Source organism: Callorhinchus milii, unplaced genomic scaffold, assembly GCF_018977255.1.
Source record: "Callorhinchus milii isolate IMCB2004 unplaced genomic scaffold, IMCB_Cmil_1.0 Scaffold6, whole genome shotgun sequence".
Lineage (NCBI taxonomy): Eukaryota > Metazoa > Chordata > Chondrichthyes > Chimaeriformes > Callorhinchidae > Callorhinchus > Callorhinchus milii.
The window spans coordinates 27,476,489-27,497,781 of NW_024704747.1; the positions used below are offsets into that span (position 1 = coordinate 27,476,489).

At 37.2% G+C, this 21,293-nt stretch overlaps 1 protein-coding gene across 5 annotated transcripts in view; it reads right to left on the reverse strand.

Moving 5' to 3' along the window:
- Positions 1-21,293, reverse strand: part of tlk1a (tousled-like kinase 1a) — a 44,448-nt gene that overhangs the window by 12,153 nt on the left and 11,002 nt on the right. For 3 of the 5 annotated variants that reach the window (XM_007889959.2, XM_042336007.1, XM_042336008.1), the window contains exons 3-7: positions 9,077-9,186; positions 8,579-8,650; positions 6,019-6,096; positions 1,810-1,885; positions 10-53 (exon numbers count right to left, since the gene is read on the reverse strand). In XM_007889959.2, the coding sequence (XP_007888150.1) occupies positions 10-53; positions 1,810-1,885; positions 6,019-6,096; positions 8,579-8,650; positions 9,077-9,186 (380 nt within the window). The remainder of the gene's footprint in view (positions 1-9; positions 54-1,809; positions 1,886-6,018; positions 6,097-8,578; positions 8,651-9,076; positions 9,187-21,293) is intronic. The other 2 variants (XM_042336010.1, XM_042336009.1) reach the window with 2 other exon arrangements.

The following is a 21,293-nucleotide window of genomic DNA, read 5'->3' on the forward strand; positions in this document are numbered from 1 at the left end:
AATACTTACATCAAAATAGTCACTAATTTTAGGTCCTCGGCCAGCACCCTTTCCTGAACAAAAACAGTGATTTACAATGTACCATTTAATCCATACCCCACTGAAACCTATGGTTGACAAGCAGCTCTACACTTCAAAAGATACCAATTTAAAAACCCAACTATGTTCATCTAGATATACGGAAAATCAAATTACTTTCAAACAGGATGGAGGTTAAACGCTATTGAAGTATATTGCTTTTACTTCTAAGTAGTTAAGTATACCTGAGCATTTTACAACAACATACACAGAATTCCTTTCTTTGCGGAAGGTCTTGGAGCTGTTGGTGCTTACACCTATGACGACAATACCCTCCAGTAAGCGATTAGGTACGTGCAAGCAATGCTATTTAAGCGTAATTTATTTATTCCAAGAAAAATCTCCACATAAAACACTGCTAGGGAATCCGTTATCGATATCTAGGTCACTGACAGTCAACATTACTCAACACTCTATCATCTTGCACTTACAATTTTTCATTTAGTCAAAATCAGACGGAAAATTTAATTTGTTGAATTTATGGCCATTTACATTGCCATTAAAATTGCACAGAAAAAGAATTCCCCAACTTTGCAGTCATAAAATGTGCAATTTTCCAGGTCAACAACTAATTTACACATCCTCTGAAACCATTGTGTCCTGGCTATGCTTGACATTTATCATTCATTCCATAATCAATACTTATATCAGTAATCCTCTCATACTAAATCACTTCACTGGAATTTCCACTAGGTAACAAAATTACAATTGTGTTTTCCAGAATCTAATTAGTTACGTTTACAAATATTGCTCTGCATTACATAGTTTATAATCTATTCAGATTGAAGAGCAAAGACTAACCACATAATGCCATGGTCTATGCAAATACATTTTGTTTATCAAAGTCTGCCTAATGTTTCCACCATTGAATTTTGCCCTTACGATTTTCCAATACATGACTGCCTCACCTGACCATGAACAGATTTAATTATAGTAGTTGAGGAAGAAGGTACATTAACAGATCCAATCTTTAATAATAAGGACAGTCCTTGCATTTGATAGAACACCTATTACAGTGAAATGTCTGAAACCATTTCAGAGTTTTCTATAAAGTATAGTGACAGTATAGTTAACAGGTGCACAGGCAACAAAGAATGGCAGCTTTGACCAACGTGCCGGGAGGGTTGAATATGTTCTTAACATGCCTAGAGACATCAACACCCTCAATGCTCTATAATCAAATTCCTGAAAATTAAAAGGATTCATTTAGATGAAGTGGATGTGTTTATTGTTGGGGGAGGGTGTGTGTGTGTGTGTGTGTGTGGGGGGGGGGGGGGGGGACAACATAATAGCACAAATTACTTCTAAAAGATTCACTTTATTTCTAATTCATTTTATTTTGTAAAGCATGACTCCATGTGCTTGCCAGACTCATTAAGTGCCTCCATCCATTTTAATTCCATGAGGTACCTTCCATGGATCCAGGTTGGTTGTACGGTTCAATGGTTAATCATTTCCAACCAATTTTGTTCTTCTTGTCATGGGCTGCTCAGATATGAATTCAAGCTTCCTGTCATGCATGAATTTCCACTCAAGACTTTTTGGATATTATACAGGGGTGGGGAGGAGGGGGAACTGACTGGATGTCCTTTTCTATTTGCAAGAGCATTTGTCTGTTGTCATGTTTTATTGCTGCATTTTATGACACGGTAGAAAAACGGGTGGATAGATTTCCTTCTCAAATTTACCCAACAACTTCTCAGTTTGGAAGATTGCCTTTGCATCTCTCACCTTGGCTGTTGTCACTCTGGCTCTCAGCTTTCCGCTTTCTTCCTCTCGAGGAGTCGGGTTGCTTTTTTTCTGGAGTCTAAAGAAGAAACAGCAGTGACGATTAAAATACCACCACAGCTAATAAGCGCTCCGGGACGCTACCCCACGTGACGGTCGCTTATACAATTGCAAGTTGTTGTCGAGGTTGAAAAGTGGAATCTCCAAATCCAATGCTAGGAATTTATACTGAAAATGGGTAATTTTTAATAGGGTGAAATTACAAAGACCATTGCTGTTTAGGTTGGGGCGGTGGTGGTGGGAGGGGCGGTGGTGGGGGCAGAGAAAGTGGAGAGAGAAGGAACAACAGAACTTGAAAAACCATGAAAAGCGGCCCACCGACCTCTTTAGGCGAGAAGAATGTCCAAACCGTATCCCACTACTTTCCCCTGAGAACCCACTGTTCAAAAATATTTTCATTCCCCTTTGGCTTAGTTTATAAAATATTATCTGGTGCAGAAATGAATTATACACTACAAGAAGATTTCTTGCAAAATCACTGTTTTGCGTCGAGTTAAAGCAAATTGTCAGCAGTGAAAGGGGCAATAATTGCACATACCCCATAAAAATCAGGAAGGAAACAAAAATTGAGGCAGATATTTATTTGTACTTAATAGTCACAATAAACCTTCTCTGTAAATTTAAGTGCCAATGTTGACAGCTAAAAGGAAGCAGATGGATACTTCATATGAAAACATTGAAACACCATGAGACATATTTGATCTGGATCCAAATAATCTACACCAAACAACTAATGAAATACGTGATCTACTGCAGTCAAATCCAAGAGTTTTGCCTTTCTTTAAGCTTTTACCTGCAGTTACTCCGTCAGGAGATGATTTAGCAATGTTACTAAAAATTCACAAGAATGACAAAATAACTTTTAAGGGACTACATGGAGTAGAGTTGGAACAGAATTGCAGTTGCTGTATTTACATATTGAAGTGCTGCCAAAGCCATCTTTACGAGGCAGTTTCTGCATTGGTGCTTCTGAAGCACACTGCTCAACACAGAACCATATTGTACTGTACTTTACATGGCAAACTGGTGTGAAAAATGCAATTTTGTGGAGTCCTGTAGCTCAGTGGTTAGAGCACTCGCTTTGCAAGTGAGAGACCTGAGTTCAATTCCAGGCAGAGGGCGAAACCTTGGCAAGTTTCCTTACTCCACACAGAGCCTAATAATAATCCCTCCAAAACCAAAAACAATAATTAAAAAAATTGGTCATTTTCAATCTACGACTGTTTGTGGGACATTGCTGTGCGCAATTGGCTGCCGCGTTCGCCCACAAATATACAGTCAATTCACTTTACAGTGTGTTTTGTGAAGCGCTTTGGGACGTCCTCCCGACGTGAAAAGTGCTATATCAAATGCAAGGATTATTATTATTATTATAATTTAAAGGCAGAACTAATATCCAACTTAATTAAAATGGTTCAACAAATAAAGTTATACTATACTCCTCCAATTATTACCTTTTATTAAAAATATTTAGAAAGAAGATTTCTGCAAACCATAATACGTGCATTATGTTTCAACGGGTAGAACCATAAATTATCTTCCAACCCAACAACTTTTGAATTCACTTGAACACAGAATACAACAGAATATAAAAAAAACCCCACTCTGATTTAAAATAACAGAACCCTCCCTGGACCAAAAAAGCCCACCGCTGACCATTCATTTCCCAACATTTGAGTCTTCAATTTTCTATGAAGAGTTAAAATCAAGTTAGACCATTTCACTCAAAAGCAAACCAACTGCAATGTTGCAGTATTAGCCAATAGGAATACTGCCACTGCTTAGCGCTCTGAGACGAAGGATGCTATATAAATGCAAATTGTTGTTGTGTAGAGCTTTTTAAATTAAAACAAACTTAGTTAAAATTAATTCATATTTTTGAATCTAGGAATGAAAAGGACATCAGGTCCAGTCATATTTGGCATGCTGTAATGGTGTACAGTATTTCTTTTAAGCTCTTTTATATAAAACAATGCTCTACATACATACATGTGAACCATTAAGCACTTATTAAAATTTACTTCCACCAACCACAGAATATTCATTCAATATTCATCCCCTTCCTGTTGGTCTCCTAGAGTCATACACTTCCCCAAGCAACCTGCCAAGCTTCCTGGAGGTGCCAAGCAGGAAGGAGATACTCAACTTTAAAGCTTTCTTTCACAACATGGCTAGGATTTGTGAAAATATGTGGGTGAATATCTGTGCTCGACTGTTCCTTGGCATACAATATTGGACCACTAAAAATTGCACAGCTTCCGCACTAAAATAAAACAGGTTAACCTGAAGAGAGTTAGTAATACGATGAAAGAAAACAACTAGCCAGGCTGACTGATCACTGTCAAACAATATTTTTCAATTACATCAACCACTATTTTCCAACTTTTATACAAACAACATTTAAATTGCACAAAGCAATTTTGATCTCGCAGGGAACATTGTGCACCATGTTCCTATTTCGAGAAGCAGTTATATTCTGCAAATTGCAATGAAATACAATTATACCACTGAGGGAACTTAGTGACATTATAAATACTCGATTATAAACCCAATAATAAGCTTCTCTGATAACAGTTATGACATTCTTCAGTGGCCCACCTCCAGATTATTTCTGCCCTGGATTCAACTTGCATTTGGTCTATTCTTTACTCCTGAAAATTTCCAATGTGAACAGGGGAATCTCTACAGAAACAGTTTTGAGTATCCAGATGCAGTACTAACATTATGGTAAGAGCACACATCAAGATTTACACCACATGTGCACCACACACATCATTTTAAAAGCAAAAAGATTTCAAAGAAGATATTGAGGGCAAATGCGGTATTTGTACTACAGACATCATGTAGTGGTATTTCAAGAAAAAAAACATGTAGTGCAATCAATACCTCTCATGCAATCTCTGCCACTTGATATGCTGTACACTAAAACCCAGAGGAAATGCTTCAGAATGAATATTGCAAACCTTTCTGACTTTTCACTATCCCAGCAAACAAACTGAACTGCAAAACGTCACTTTTATAGTTTCTGGAACAGAATTATCGCCCAAATGCCTAATCAAACCATCTTAGCTCAGCTGGAGGAAAAAACAAGCATTTTAGATTTAATTTTCAAAAGATGGCTGGATTATCTATTCGAGCTATCTGGTAAATTATTTCAAATAACCTACTGGATCCCGTGCTTCTCTATAAAGGTTACAGAGAATACTAGAAATTTGCCATTGTTACGCAAACAAGTTTGAGTGACTTAATACTGTATTAATCTCAAAGTGGAGTCTAGCAACATCACAATTCTTCCTGGTGGATTATGCGGTTCTACTTGGTAAAATCTGCAGATAAAAAAAATAAAACTACTGCTTTACGCAATAGGTGTTAGAGTGAAAATCGTAAGTGTCTATTGAAGAACTGATTGCAAACCAAATCTTAGAATCTGGCAGAGCATCAAAGCCATGGTTTAAAAGCAGTAGGTTGCATGAGGCATACATGACCTTTCGTGGCTCCACATGCAAAAAAAAAAAGTGTTTTTCTTTGACTGTTTTAGTCCAAACAGTACTCCAGAAATAATGCAACCTCCAAAAAACCAACTCAAAAGAGAAATACGTACTGAATACGTTGAGGAGCTCCCTCTCTTCGCAACTGAAGCCTTAACAGAGGAAAAGAAAACACACACAGTTGGCACATAAACGGTAGCTGTGGTCAAATCTCAAATTTGGTTCAAGTTAAGAAAAAAGAATGTCCAACGTGTGCACAGCTGTTAAAATTAGATTTTTCTTTAAAGTGTATTTAGCCTGATCTCAATTTCCAATAAAAATAAAAAACATTTGCTCTCAAATTTAGAATCCAATTACACTGTCAAACGAGAGAACCTACTGGTTAGAAACCCATAAGACTCTGAAAACAGAACTTCATTACCGAGCTTCAATATTGTAGGGTTACAAAAACCTACAAGGCATTATGTAGACTTTCAGAAGTTTATACAGCAATAACTGCCACAGGTATTTTGCAATAGAATTTTGAAATATGCCACAACACTTTCTGCAGTTGAACAGTCACCATGTGAACTTGTAAAGAAAGGCTAACTAATTAGCACATAAACATCTCAGATGTATCCACAGTAATCAGGCCGTATAGAGAGGAAGCTCAAAGGTAACGTACACTATCATTGCTGGCAGTTTTACGTCGTCTCTGTGGTTGGACTTGAGAGAATAAGCAAGAGTCTGGGCTGGAGAGTGACTAGGAAAAGAAAAGAACCATAAGGTGAATTGATCAACAGTTCAAGTGGAAAAAATAAATCCCAAAGCTTTAACAACACTCAATGGAAGGAAACGCAACCCTGTCCCAAACGCACAAAGCAAGTTTTAAACATCGCCGATGTCAACCGTAGTCTATTTGCGACTCGGTCACTAAGCATGTGTAAAGGTTCCAGAGTAAAGTTTTTGTAACAGTGAGTAATGTAGACTGCAAATCTGTTTTGCAGCTATAGCATACATCTCAACACAAGAATGGCCAATACTATTTAGACTGGTAAGTCGTGAAACAGTTTTCAGCAGATTCTTGGTCAGGCATCTATGCTTCTTGCACCTATATCTCAAATCCTTTTTCCTTTTGTTTGCGGCATTTGTATTGGTTGCAGAAGTCATGACTGCAGGATACTTTCAAAAAGAACAACTCCAGAGTTAGACTTTTGCTGATTTAAAAAAAATGCAAATCCTTGCTTCTGGTTTCTCATATGCCGATAGCTTCAAACATCACATTACAAACAAAAACAAGGAAGCCATGAGGACACCCTCCTCATAATTAAATCACATACACAAAGAGCTCACCCCCCCCCCCCATAAATTAGTCAAAAATGATCCAAAAATACCAACACAAATACTGGAATACAATTCACCTAATCAACATAGTGAAACTAGTGAAGAAAACAGAAAAAATTAAAAACTGACCCAAGGATCAACTCACTGACAATCACTACCATTACAACAACTCGCATATGTGTAACACCCTTCATGTGGGGTAGTATCTCAGAGCACTTAGGTCCTATGAAAAATCTGATTGAGCATAGTTAATTGTCGTCTTACTTCTAAAAGACCTGCACAAAACAAAATAGGAAACTATTAAGACTGCAACCCCATTGGAGATCCAGCTAAACAAAATAGCCCATGCATGGTTAGTTAACAGATAGATGCTTCCACTCGAGTAAATCACCTTGGCATTAAACACTAGCAAACCATTCTTAAAAACAAATACATTGAAAACAGCTCTTAAAACTGCCTGAAGCTACTGGTGCTTCCAATCAGCCCAGTTTAATTTGCAGGGAGGAATCTAAGACATCAGCAACATCATGAAAATTACAGATATGCAAATGACTAACTTGTTCCTAAGTCGCTCCTTACAACTTGTTTTCCAGATGTAGACATTCCCTGTTCCTCAAATCCTTGGTCTATTGTGGTGAGCTTCCTCACATATTATGAAAAATGGCAGCTTATAAACACAGCATTTATTTATCTTGCTGAATCAAGATCTTTGAAGGTGGGATAAAACACCTATATCAGGAGAAGTAGCTTCATTCCTCATTTACATTAGATGATTCCCCCAAAGGACCTTGCCTAATGAGAAGTCAGCACTGTGAGGTAAATGGCTCAACACCAATTTGATGTCAGGAAAATTAGCACAGCAGTTGAGTTGCATTCAAATGTGGGAGTTCAATGCTCTGAGCTTCGATAACACCTGCGTTCCTTCTTTAAATAACTAAATTAAATTCTTACCCTCCCAAAAAAACCCTAATCAGCTGAAGAGGAGTGAGGACCAGGCTGGCCTTTCCTGTTCCCCAATTCTGGAAAGGCTGGATCCAATTTATAATAATAATCCTTGCATTTGATATAGAGCCTTATCACATCTTCGAAACGTCTCAAAGCGCTTCCCGGAATATATTGCAAAGTGAATCGACTGTATATTTTGAGGGCCAAATGGAGCCAAGATTTAGAGCAGTAAACTCAGTCCCAAAATTCAAACCAGCGAGCTACCAGCCTGTAAACTGCAGCTCTAACCACACTATCATCATCAACAACAGCAACAACTTGCATTCATATAGCACCCCTCACACAGCGGAGCATTCCAGAGCGCTTTCCTCCCATCAGGACCGTTTGCGCATTTAATTTTTCATCATTTCATCAAACAAAGAGGATACTCGGACTATCTGAAGCCTTTGCAGGCTGTAGCTAAGGCCTTATTTAAACTTTGGTACTTATTTTTTCCTTACGTAACTCTAGGGAACTTTAATGAAGAACATAAGACAAAACAGCTGTAAAACAAAATTGAAAAGACAACAACTTGCATGTATATAGAGCCCCTCACGGAGGGAGGGTAGGGTCTCAGAGCGCCTAACCACTGAGAAAGTAAACAAAATATAAATCTATAAAATCTCTGTATGTGTAAATATCCAAGGAGCTTCACGGAATTTTTAAATATAAATTCATGTGAATAACCAGAACACTTAAACTAGGAATCTAACTGAAATGCAACACGTTCGTCACATTTGGAAATGGGGTTAAAAATAGAAGGCTTAATCAGAAAATGTAGCAAAAAAGAATTTTGTTTGGTAATATGCATATTGTGAACAGCAACTTCTATATATATATATTTCAATCTCCCTGTTGACAATTTTAATATCATCTTTCAAACTACGAAAACATGAAGTATAAATGCACGCACATACCTCCGATTCTTTGTCACTTAATGATCCAAGGCTTCCAAAACTGTGATTAGAACATTCGTTATTTGTTAAAGCCTAATGGCAAATCAAAGAGAAAAATGGTCAGATTAGAGGGACCCAAGATGCTAGAACAATAACGTCAAGGCACACAAAGTTTCAACAACAAATTACATTTCTATAGCGCCTCTCACATCAGGAGGATGTCTCAAGGCGCTGGACAGTCAGGGATCCACACTTAATATAAGTATATTATATTCAACAACTCAAACAGCATGTTTTAGGGCACCTACTGAGTCAGACTCTCTCAAATTTGTAATGCAGCTCAACATTTTACAGGAGAGTTGAATTTTTTTTAAAAAGGCGAGTATAAAATTCATAAGCAAAAATTTAAACTATTGCACACATCATTTAAACATAACTCTGTGCTAAGAGCTTTTAAAGGTTTCTAATGATGTGTTTTGTCTCTTCCCCCCATAAATATGACAAACCAGCCCAACTTACTTTAGTTCCTGTACTTCCACTCCCACTCCCAGTACTGACTCCACCTGTAAATCTTGCTTCTAGCAGTTCTTGCCGTCGAGGGTCAAGGCTATGAAGTTCTTCCATTGTACCTTTAAATGATTAAGTACGTTAGATTAGATTATTTTCCTTACAAAAAAATAAAGAAAGAACTTGCATTCTTAAAACGCCTCATCAATTTGATACAGCTCAAGTAGCAAATTACTCTATGTAAAAAAAAATTAGCGCTCTTTGGCAATGGCAGAGCATCTAAGAGCTGGTGGCAGTTTCTGCTCTCAATGAAGGATTGGTATGCGTTTTAAATGGGGGAAGGGACACAAAAGTTATTTTAAAATAAAATCATATCGTATGGCGGATTTTGAATCTTGTGAGGACATAGCCAGGTGAGGAGAGATCAGGTTCGTATGTGATGCCCTCTGTAGTTGGGTCCAGCCAGTGCTCACGCATGAACAGTGACTCCTCCGTCAGTATAGCAGAGGGCAAGCAGCAGGCATGAAACTGCACAAAGAGAACAGGGACCAAAAGCAACAACAAATTACATTTGTATAGCGCCTTTCACGTCAGGAGGACGTCCCAAGGCGCTGGACAGTCAGGAATAATCAAACCAAATCATTTTAAAACAGTTACATAGAACAGAAGTTATTAGCCTAACCTATTAAATGGAAGCAGAGGTATATGTCGATGGAGAGGAAATTAGAAAATAATTGGGCAAACTATTTTTGAATTATAATGAAATTCCAACTGCAGTGGTAATCAGTGACGTAGGTACCAGGGATAAAAATTATACAACTTTATTGGTATAGTTGATATACAGAAGGCCCTCAACTGAAACCATTTTTCACTGCATGTACAAGATTTTACAACAAAACCACTGATCTCACAGCCCCCACCACTATCACAAACTATGATAAAACTATTTACCTGGATTGAATTTGGATGTAAAATGACAATCCTTGTAAATTGAAGGCAGATTCTATATTTTTTTTAAAAAGTGTCAGATTATAGTCTATACACCGATGGTCTCAAAAACTCAAATCACTTTTGACGAGGTGTGAAGCCAAGCATCATTGGTGCATGAAGTGTTTTACACTCCTGTGCCATGAAGCATATAACCCTTACAAGCATTACAACTCAAGCTGGACAGTTGAAGACCAGCCAAATGACCTTTCCATACTCTTATCTAACAACCTTATCTCTGTACACTGTACCAGGATATCCTTGACTTGCAGCACTCAATGCCAAAGAGGAGCCCGATTATCTTCGACCGACTCTATACTGTGGCAATATTTTGGAAATCTTAACCCAGTAGTGCATCTATAGGATTTTGCTAAGGCCATCAAGTTTCGCTTCTACTTGTTAAGAATATTGCAGAGCAAGTGGCTAGATGATTGGTATAATGCACAAGCTAGATCAAATCATGAGAACTTCTATCAGGTCAAGTGTATCCTAAGTCATAATTGTACGGTATTTTAGAGCAATCTTGTATTGCAAATACATACTTTGGGCATTGCCAACTGCTCTGAATGTTTGGAAACAGATATAAGTAGGATGGAGGTACTTTGGAGAAGAGAAACCTTGTGATAGAAATTATCTGAGGCAAAAAGAGCACACACCTATCATGGGCAAAATATACATCTCTGTTCAGAAATAATGTAAACGGTCATAAAATTACTTTAATATGAAAAACAAATGCAAAGGGAACTTCAAAGGGATTCCTCTGCACAATAAGTGCACCTACAAACATATCAAAACTCCTACTAGGAATTTAAAGGAAACTTCTTGAAGTCATTTTACTCAAATGAGAGAAGGGAACTTATATCCCGAAAGTTTTAATTTATTTGGTAGCAAGCGCCAGAACAGAATTCATAAGGCAGTGCTGTAATATGGTTAGTGCTGCATTGTTGAAGGTTTTCTCCTAATATCTTAGCTTAATCAATTTTCCCTCGCCCAAATTCACCAAGATGACAAATTAATTGGTTATTTATTTAATTTCTGTTGTGCTACAGATTGTTTCCTGCATTTGCTTGCATAGGAGTAACATTTCACTACGTGAAGTACCTGAGCAGGTAGCTGGAAACTCAGCTAACGAGTTATCCGAAAGATGGCATCGTCAATAGACACAGCTGTAATTCAACCCATGAACAGGCACCATTAATAAAAAAACTCTTCCCGTTATCTGTTTCAATTAAGGCTTTAGTAAAGTAATGCATTTTTTTTTAAAAAGCCTCACTTCTCATCACACAGGGAACCTTACAAGAATGATTGGTTGCCACAAAAGCAGCAGTAAATATACAAGTGTTCATGGCAAACCTCCAAAGCAAAAGCTCAAACATTAATATCAATCTCTGACTATTTAATTCTTTCAAATGGTTTTTTTTTTTGCAAGGTTTAACACTCTCAGATTTTAAGTGATTGTGTAAACTACTCAACTTTTATTTTCATAGCTCGGCCTCATCTGAACTCTGGGTTTATTATGACCTTATACAAACATCGCCAGATATTAATTACGCTCACGATCCCTCCTTCACATGCATATTTTTCTACTGTGACCACGCTTAGTATCCAAAGACGACAGACTGACTCTAGCACGTTTTCTAAAAAAGTATATCAATTTCATATTAAAAAGCATATTAAAAAAGCGTATGTGCAAAATAGAGTAAACTTATTTAGGCCTTCAAATCGTTAGGATTCTGGCACCTTTTGCTTTCATGACCATCTCTTCTCCGCATGATCTCAAAAATCAATTTTCAACTGCTTCCAATCCTCACATGACCCTCAGTATCAGGTAAAGGTCATTACTCCCTCATGTAAAAATAATGTCAAACAATGGCTTCAAATTATACCACACACTCTAACCTTGCATGTCTTCCGATCAAAATCACAAACCAATAATGGCGAATCACAACCTAGTGTACAGCACAGCCCACAAATCTCCCTTTTCCAATTTGCCAAACAACAGGCCTTGTAGTTATAATAATAATAATCCTTGCATTTGATATAGCGCTTTTCACGTCGGGAGGACGTCCCAAAGCGCTTCACAGAACACACTGTAAAGTGAATTGACTGTATATTTGAGGGCGAACGCGGCAGCCAATTGCACACAGCAATGTCCCACAGACAGTCGTAGATTGAAAATGACCATTTTATTATTGTTTTTGGTTTTGAAGGGATTATTATTAGGCTCTGTGTGGAGTAAGGAAACTTGCCCAAGCTTTCGCCCTCTGCCGGGAATTGAACTCAGGTCTCTCACTTGCAAATCGAGTGCTCTAACCACTGAGCTACAGGACTCCACTAGTTGGCAGATCAATTAAAAATTTCTGCCAGTCTTCCTAGTTTGCCTTAGAAGTCACATAAGACAACGAAAGATTGTAAATAGACTAAAAAAAAATCTTGTTGCAAAAATTAAGATTAAAATTGGATGGCAAGTACATCTATAATTGCAATTGTAAACCTAATGGATTGCCGCTAAACAGCTGCCATTTTAAGGAGATATTTATGAATCCTAATTGACAATCCCAATTTTTTTTATATATTGGTAAAAGCAACTACATTCAAAAGGAATGTAATCTTTCACTAGGTCTGTCTGATCATCCTGCAAATCCGAAGTTTTAGTCACAGCAGTATACGCACAGGACTAAGGAGTATTTTCATATAGCTTTACTCTTATCACACAAAAGCAATCTTCAGCTCAAAGACCAAAAGGGCAGGCAGGTTTCAAGTGCATAAAATGGATGCCATTTCCTGCATAGAATACTTTTGAAGGCTCCAAAGAATTTAATTCATGTGTTCTGATCCTGCACCTACCTACGGGTAAGAGAATGAATACTGGGAAAATACATTTTATCGTATCACGTGGAAAATGTTTCTGGTAAATTTCTTTATTCTGTACAAAAAGTAAATGTATTTATGCATTCATTAACTTACACTAAAATCAGCCTTTCATACTTAACCTCTGTAGAGAGTGTTTTGCATTATTCCATTGAAACAGAACACTTAAGCTCTGAAAATATAGGGATTCCTTAATATAAGCAAAAGCAGACAGGCCTACTTGTCAATGGTTAAGCAAATATCTACATTAGTTATTTAATCCTAATAGTGGTCCTATTTTTGCACAGGATTTGAGATTCATGTTGATTGCAAGTATAATACTCTGCTGAATACATTGGAAAATATAAATGTTCACATTCACATGAAGTCACATTTGAATAATCTGTCTTGGGATCAGCCTTTCGGTCAACAAATATTCAGTACTTCAACTTTTTATTCCAAGCTGAACGTATAAGTATTTAGCACATGAAAGAAAAGAGCATTATGGGTTAATAAAGTTTACACTAAGTAATAGTAGTTGGTCAATGTGTGCAAAGAAATTGAGAGAAATTATTCTTTGGCAAAAAGCCTAAAATTCCAAATTCTCTCCATTGAATAAATTTAAACAGCTTATCAAATTCCCAACCTTGACTTGTATTTCATTACCATCTTCTTAGCTGTCAAATCATAAGCAATTTCCTACAGGAATGAGGAAAGGGCAAAAAAAAAAAAAAATTACAATGAAAACTGCTTCTCAAGACTGAATCTGCCAATTGTTTTTTTTAGGGGTGGATGCGAGTACAATGCTTTGGCTCTTCTACACACCATCCATGGCCAAGAATAAGTAACCTGTTCTGAGACCTCCACGAATGCCACTCAGACACCACTAATGAATAAGTGTCACTTATTTGCCTTCCTACGACTTCCTTCCTCCCTCTCTATAGAGAAGTTCGTGCATTCTGTTCCATGATTCACAATAGCAAAACATTGAGACTGGATGTCAATGATATGGGGAAATGCAAGTTGCAGAGCCAAGTTCTTCCACTATATGGCACTGTGGTTTAGTGCTCCAAAACCTGCAATGAAATGTAAATCTTTCTAGCAAAAAAATCCTTGCTGCTTAAAACCTCCTTAAATTACTCATGAAAGGAATTTCAAGTCACTGATTAAGAGCTGTACTGAAATAAGTTTTTCATCCAGCAAATAAATTTCATTTGTAAAGTAATAACTAACAAATGAAAGGATCTAGGTGTAGACTAATACACATCAATATGCAGCAAATTAACCTTTAGTTTTAGAATTTCATACAACAAAACTGGAATGCCAATTGTTCTAAAGTTGTTGGTTTGATTAAAGCAAAACACAGGTATATTAAAGCAAATGTTTAGGAGTTGGAACATAAATCCATCATTGCTTCGGGTGCCAAGTGATTCTTAAACCCAAAATACACATTTATCAATAGAGGTTAACCTTTGTAATGAGTCTTCCATTAATGAGCTGAAGAGACAGGTAAACAACTATTGCCTAGTTTTTTTTGCCAATGCTGCTCTGTATGAGTCATCGGCTGTAGAGGCAAGGAAGACTTGCTTTTCCTTTCTGGTTGAGATGAGGAGGAAAGGCAGAGAGCCCTCACAGTTAGTCCAGTCAAATTAGCAACTAGACAAATTAAAAATCACAAGCGTTGAACAATAGGTTACATACCTGTAGAACAAGAAATAAACCTGACAGAACCTACACCGTTTTTGCAATTTACATAAAAACATACAGCATTAGGACAAGTTGGATGAGGGATTACAAGGGGACTTAATCTCAGGTTCTTGTTAATTAATACGTATAAATGATTGAATGAGGCTCTAATGCAACCAGATTCAGATGCATTTGGATCATTTGAGAAATGACCGTGTATGAAACAAAATGCAGTTCAATTTAGTCAAATATTAACTTGGGTGAATACAACCAAAACAAAGCACTGAAAAGAATGTCAGAGAATATTGATCTGGAAACCAATACGATTGTTTGGCCTCAAAATTGCTGAAACTACTGGCTAAACAAATGGTTCCAATTAAAAAGGGAAATTTCGATATTGGATTGCTTCAGCAGTGGGAAAGAATTGAAGTCGATAATTATATTAGACAATGCATTGTTTGGACATTATCTAGCGCTAGTCACTGTATAGTACAATATTGCAACTGTTGTCATACGAGTACAGAGTGAAGCACGCAAGATGGAATTTTATGAAGAAAATGTTAAGCTGTTTTCCTATCTCTTAGTGGAAAACAGTAGATTCTAAGAATAAAAAGGTCATTGATTGAGACAATAACTTAAAAGTTCAAATACTAAGAAATACGATTAAAAATGAGTAATTGGGAAAGCCACTTAAAACTATTTTACACAAAAGAATGTTACCAGGGAAGTTTCTTGAAGCAAATAGCAAAAATAAGGCAAGAGACAAATAGATGTGCTTCTGAAGAAACAAGAGGATGGCTGTATACTGAAAAGGCAGGATAACACTATAATTAGAAGGCACAGAGGGCCAGGCTATTGAATCAAATAACAATCTATGATTATTGAAAAATGTTATCAATGAATTACAGTATAATTTGCATTGTGGTTTATGACTACAGCTTCAAATATATCAATGGCAACTCAGACCTTTTGGGAAATTGGTATAATTGTTAAGTTTTTCTTAAACAACAATTTGCATTTATATATACATTCCTCGCGAAGAGTAGAGTCCCAGGGGGCATGATAGTGGCAGAGCACTATTCAACATTATTCAATGTATTTAACAAAAAGGCTACATACCATAATTCAAATAATTTATGTTTCACAAAATGTAATAACAGTTTAATAAAAAAAAATGGAGCTGGTGATGGGGGGGGGATTTGAAAAACTGAACAATATTGCTCTTGGAGAGGTGGGACCCACGTTTCAACCCCAACAGACTAATAGGATTCTCTCTCCAGAATGGCTCAATAGTTTCTCTCTTCATTTCCTTTTGTGCCCATTAACAGTGGCTGGGCTTTCTCTACAACCTGAATTTGTGACGAGCTCAGACTGTTTTAGTGCTTAAAATTCCCAAGATACATGGCTTCCATCTCTGCAAGCAGGAACGAGAAAGCAATAGAAGGAAAAGCAGAAACTGCTGCTGACCTGACATTACATCGCTTCTTCGATTTGATTGGTTTTGAAGTACATGCCCTACCTAGCTCATGTTCAGGGATTCAAATGGATTCTACCTCCAGGTTTTCGGTCTTTCTTTAAAAAAAATTATAGTTTTCTAATTAGATGGTCGCTCATTCACTTAACTATCCGGCAAAACTGTGCTGTGGCCAACATGAAAGTGAGGATTTTTTAAAAAAATACATATTCTCAATCATATCTACTATTTACATCATGCAATCAAAATCATAGAATTAAGTCTTTCAATCTGTGCATTTTTCTCCACTTCCCAATTATAACACGTGTTCCAAAATTCACATTAAAATGTACTCTTACACAGAATTCTTATGGGGCGAACAATACCAAACCCAATGAACTATACTTTTATGAGGACAAAATGCATCAAACAAATATCAATTCAACAGCGCAGCAATTATTTGACAGGTAATGGTTTCAACAGCTGCATTATAATACACGTTTCCGGCAATGATCCATTAAAAAGTTTGCAGAGTACTCCCCCAACACTTACCAAAAAACACAAGGCAGAAATTCTACACAGTGAATTTCTCAAACTATGTTCTGACAGCTACTAAGTAAATACATTATGTAGGCACACATGAGGAAGAGAAGTTTCAGAGAGGGGATTCAGAGGGACGGAGGCTCATGTGGAGAGTAAAAACCTTGAGCTGCAAGCCAGTTTCGGTGCTATAGCATTTTAAGCACTGTATCTAAATAGGGAAAATATTTTTGACCGACAACTGATTAGGTGGACGCATTAACAGAGATAAACATAAGAATTTGAATACCTGTCGACTAGTCTCAAACAGGTTTGTCGAGACACAAATTTTCCAAGGAGTCTGCACTTTAAGTTAAGTAACTAAATGGGAGAAATGGGAGTCTGGTCATTGGCATGAAAAATATATATGTTAGACTACACTAGTAGTATTGAGCCACCCTTTCATTCTTTTACTCTATAATAGCACATTCAGATCATGCTAATGTTCACTGACGCATCAAAATTATAACAAACCCTCTGGTACAGTAGCATTCTCAACTGTGCCAGCAACAAACATGAACTACCAACGTGTCAGATTTGAATGACGATACTCCTAAAAGAGACCAGAATCCACCGTACATTAAAGCATGCACCAAGGGTGCAGTTTGCATTCATTTCCTAATACAAGTCAAGCTCCTTTTCTCGGTAGACAATGTAAAACAACAAGCTGTGCCAGGTTACACAGTCAGCACACTGGGTGCCCGGGCTCCCTCCACAGCTGACGAACACCATTGCGTGTGTTATGTATACAGCGTGTACATCAGCCACTGTCAACATTCAGCACAGACATGCCCATTCGCTTGTTAATTCTCCACCTCTCCAAGCTCTCAGAGGGAGCTGGAGCGCCCAGTGTAATAATAATAATAATAATAATACTTGCATTTGATATAGCGCTTTTCACGTCGGGAGGACGTCCCAAAGCGCTTCACAGAACACACTGTAAAGTGAATTGACTGTATATTTGTGGGGTAATCTAGCTAGTATAATTTAGGTGCCTTGAAGAATTAACTCCAGGGTACAGGATACAATTGGCTGCCGCATTTCGCCCACAAAACATACAGTCAATTCACTTTACAGTATATTCTGTAAAGTGCTTTGAGACATCTAGAAGATGTGATAAGGCTCCATATCAAATGCAGGGAATACTATCACAACAGCAGCAAAAGTTATCTGCAGTTCTGGGACAGTACAAAATTATAACATTTAACGTCTTCAGATTTTTTTTCTAAAAACACAGGACCAGACCTGCAATACCGGCATTGCCCAAATTCTGTATTTGAGAACTTTAATGGAATTATTTTACAAAACTGTAACACACCTTGGAATACCATCGAGTTGAAACATGTCAAATTGTTTGAGGTTCCCCCCACTCCCCCAAAGTGTAGTAACTGTATTTTTAGGCAAAAATGAGAATTCAAAATCTACGATGAATTCAACAAGAGAAGGTCTTAAAGAGGCCTTACCCAGATAACCATGTGTCAATTTACCACACATACAGAAATAATTTTACATGAAATACGTTCTTAAAATGTCTCAGGAAGCCATCTTCAGTTTCCAGAATTGGGCACTGAAACATGACGCTTCTGTCCTCATCCCCAACTCCACCACCCATACTGTTCCACTGCGAGCAATAAAAAGCCAAGGCTAAACAAAGAAACCATGTTTCAGTGCCCAACCTTGAAAATGCCACAAAGATGTCAACTCCAATCACGAGGCTAGCAAGCACATCGTAAGGATATGTTAATTCAAATAGAAACAAATATTTAAGAATAGCCTATTGTGGCGTATTCCTTAAATACCTGCATCGGATTTCAAAAGGTGCCTTAATTTATTTCACACAACTACAAGATACTACTTTGTTAGCAAAATGTTCATGTGAGAACATAGGGGTATGTCTAGTCATGCAGACTAATACTTACTATTTATTCACAATCGCAAGTTGTCAATATCTCGTGGGCTGGCAGAATGTGATAAAGCTGACATGGTGCAGGTAAAATAATAATAAAATCGACAGTAACAGACAAAAAGGCAAAGGGCTTGAAATTACTACTAGTGTAGCCTCATGTTTTTGGCCAAAATGCTGGGAGTCTCCAGTCACTTAAAAAACTTACTTCTCATGACATTGGAAAGTAACGAATAGATAACACCATTCATATATATGCATGAGTTTAGACTTCCCAATCTTTTACCACGGTGAGCCAGTTCTTTAAACATATCTGTTTCTGACGCTGAGAAAATCTCATTTTAAATTCCTGAATTTTGTCACCCTCTCATCATCCTTTTTAATAATGGGAACAAATTCAAAGGACCTAAACCTCCAAACAACGCGTTAAGTTCCAGAATCATCCTCATTGCTGTTCTCTGAACTCTCCTCAAAATCCTCTTCCAGTACAGTGCCAAAAAAGTGCAAATAATACAATTATAGTCTTACTATCAGTGATCTGTACAAAGTTAGGAGCCAAATTAGCCTGAAATAATGATAGTATTTGATTAGCATTATTGATAGCAGCTTCACACTGACTAGAAGCCTCCAGTGAATGATCAATCACATCTAAATTATTTTTTTCTCCATCTGGTTCTACTGTGTACACATTTAGTTTCCCTTTCCAATGTACATGGCATTCCATTTATTAACTACATAACCTGTCCAGATCTTGAATTCTATTTGTTCTCTTAACATAATATTAAACCGAGGTCCAGTCTGCCTGTTTAGGTGGATATTAAAGATCCCATAGCCATATCGCAAAGAAAGGGAAGTTTCTGATTGATACAGCAACTTAGCAAATTCAAATGTAATTTATCAAAGTGTTTATATCTCAAAACTATTTTACTTGCAAACAGTAGCTCTATGGAAGTTTCGGGAAACATTTGCACGGCCTGCATGCTGGTTATAATTAAACTTTTGATGATCAGCACGGTGGTACAATGAACTGGAGGTTCCAGCACCCTGTGCCAGATTGCCCACACAGCAAGTTCTCAATCTTAGTTGTGCCATCAAGGGAGGTGGTAAGTGGGAGCCAGGTGGTTCCCCAGCAGGAAGATAAAGAGGGGAGGAGATGAAAAAAAAGAAACAAATTTAAACAAATGAAATGAAACCAGCAGCCTTAACGCTTTAATCATTTTGTATTCTCCATATCACTTCAACTCTTCAGGCAATAAGTGGGTAGAGTTGGACAGTGTTGACTTCCAAGATCAAATAGACACTCTGTGGGAAATTGTGGCTGCAATATACTAAGATGCCAGTCGCCCACTCATTAAGTTACCAAACCCGAGAGATTTTGCTAGGACACAAATGTATTTCGCCATAAGAAAATGACCTTGTTTATAGATCTTATAATTTGACAGTATCTGGTCAATGTGCAGATGGAATAGCCATAAGTGAAATAGAAGTCTAAAACTAAACTCTAAAGAGTGAAAATGCCCCCTGAGATTCTATCTATTTTCCTCAAAATATACCACATGCCTGTTATCTGTTAATAAACGGACTCACAGAACCACAGAAATTTACGGCACAGAAGGCGACCATTCAGCCCATCGTGTCTGTTTCCTTACTTGCCCTTTAATGGCAAGTTAGAGTATATCATCTAATCCCTGGGTTATTTAAATGAAATAGAGCAGGTATGATGTCACAAGTTGGCTTCACAGATGAGAAGACTGACACAGCAATGACATCTTATTTTAAAGGTTCAAAATTGCAGCAAAGATAATTTTCATGTTCCAGAAGTAATGCATGTTGATTGATACTGATCTCACTTTTATAGGAAAATAATTCATATATTTTACTGCACAAAATCTAGCACATGCCAGAAGAATGAACAAAAACACAATATAGTGCATTATGTTATACAATTGGAATTTAGCCAAACCACTTATCCTAAAATAGTGTCATTTTATTCAACTTAGCATATCCAAATGTATTTATTGTGAAAAGAGTTGAAATGTCTCTTTATCTGAACATCTGAATAATCTTAATTGGAACAGAAGCATGTCTGTATTTACTCAGACATTAGCTATACAAAGATTCATTTCTTCACTGCTGATCAAGAATTTCCTATTTTGGATGTTGTCAATCAAGGCATTGTTTTTCCAAATGACCTTAAATTTATTCATACAGGTTTCTATTAAATATCATCTATATGTAATTTGACACTCCTATTATCGTTTAGTTTCACCAACAAACTACACTGTATTCTTACAGCAGGCATTGTAAAATTACTCTCTCTTTGGTCAAATTCTGGGCAGCTGAAATCCCAAGCTTACCAATATTTGGAAAGATTTTCATCAGCTCTCATTCACATCAATAGATAGAAGACGCCACAATGGTTTTTCTGGAGGGAGGGGGAGGAGGAAGAAGATAATAAAATCCTGTGCAGTCAGCTATCTTGTTACCAGCACACTTCTTGTAGGCCATGAAGTAAAATTAACAGCAGTCCGCCTAGGCGAAGGAGGCTGTATGATTCGGATATCAATGGCTCCCATGGGGAGGGGAAAGAGAATAAAAATACCACATCATGAAAGAGGATTTTTCACAATACTGGAAGGGTGAAGTTATCCTTAAAGACTGAACTACACAAATCAGGACTTTATAACATACAACTGCAAAGCCGGTATATCTGCATCTTTTCCGACATGCAGAATTTAATTAGGTAAAACAGTTGGCTGTACTTCTGCCAC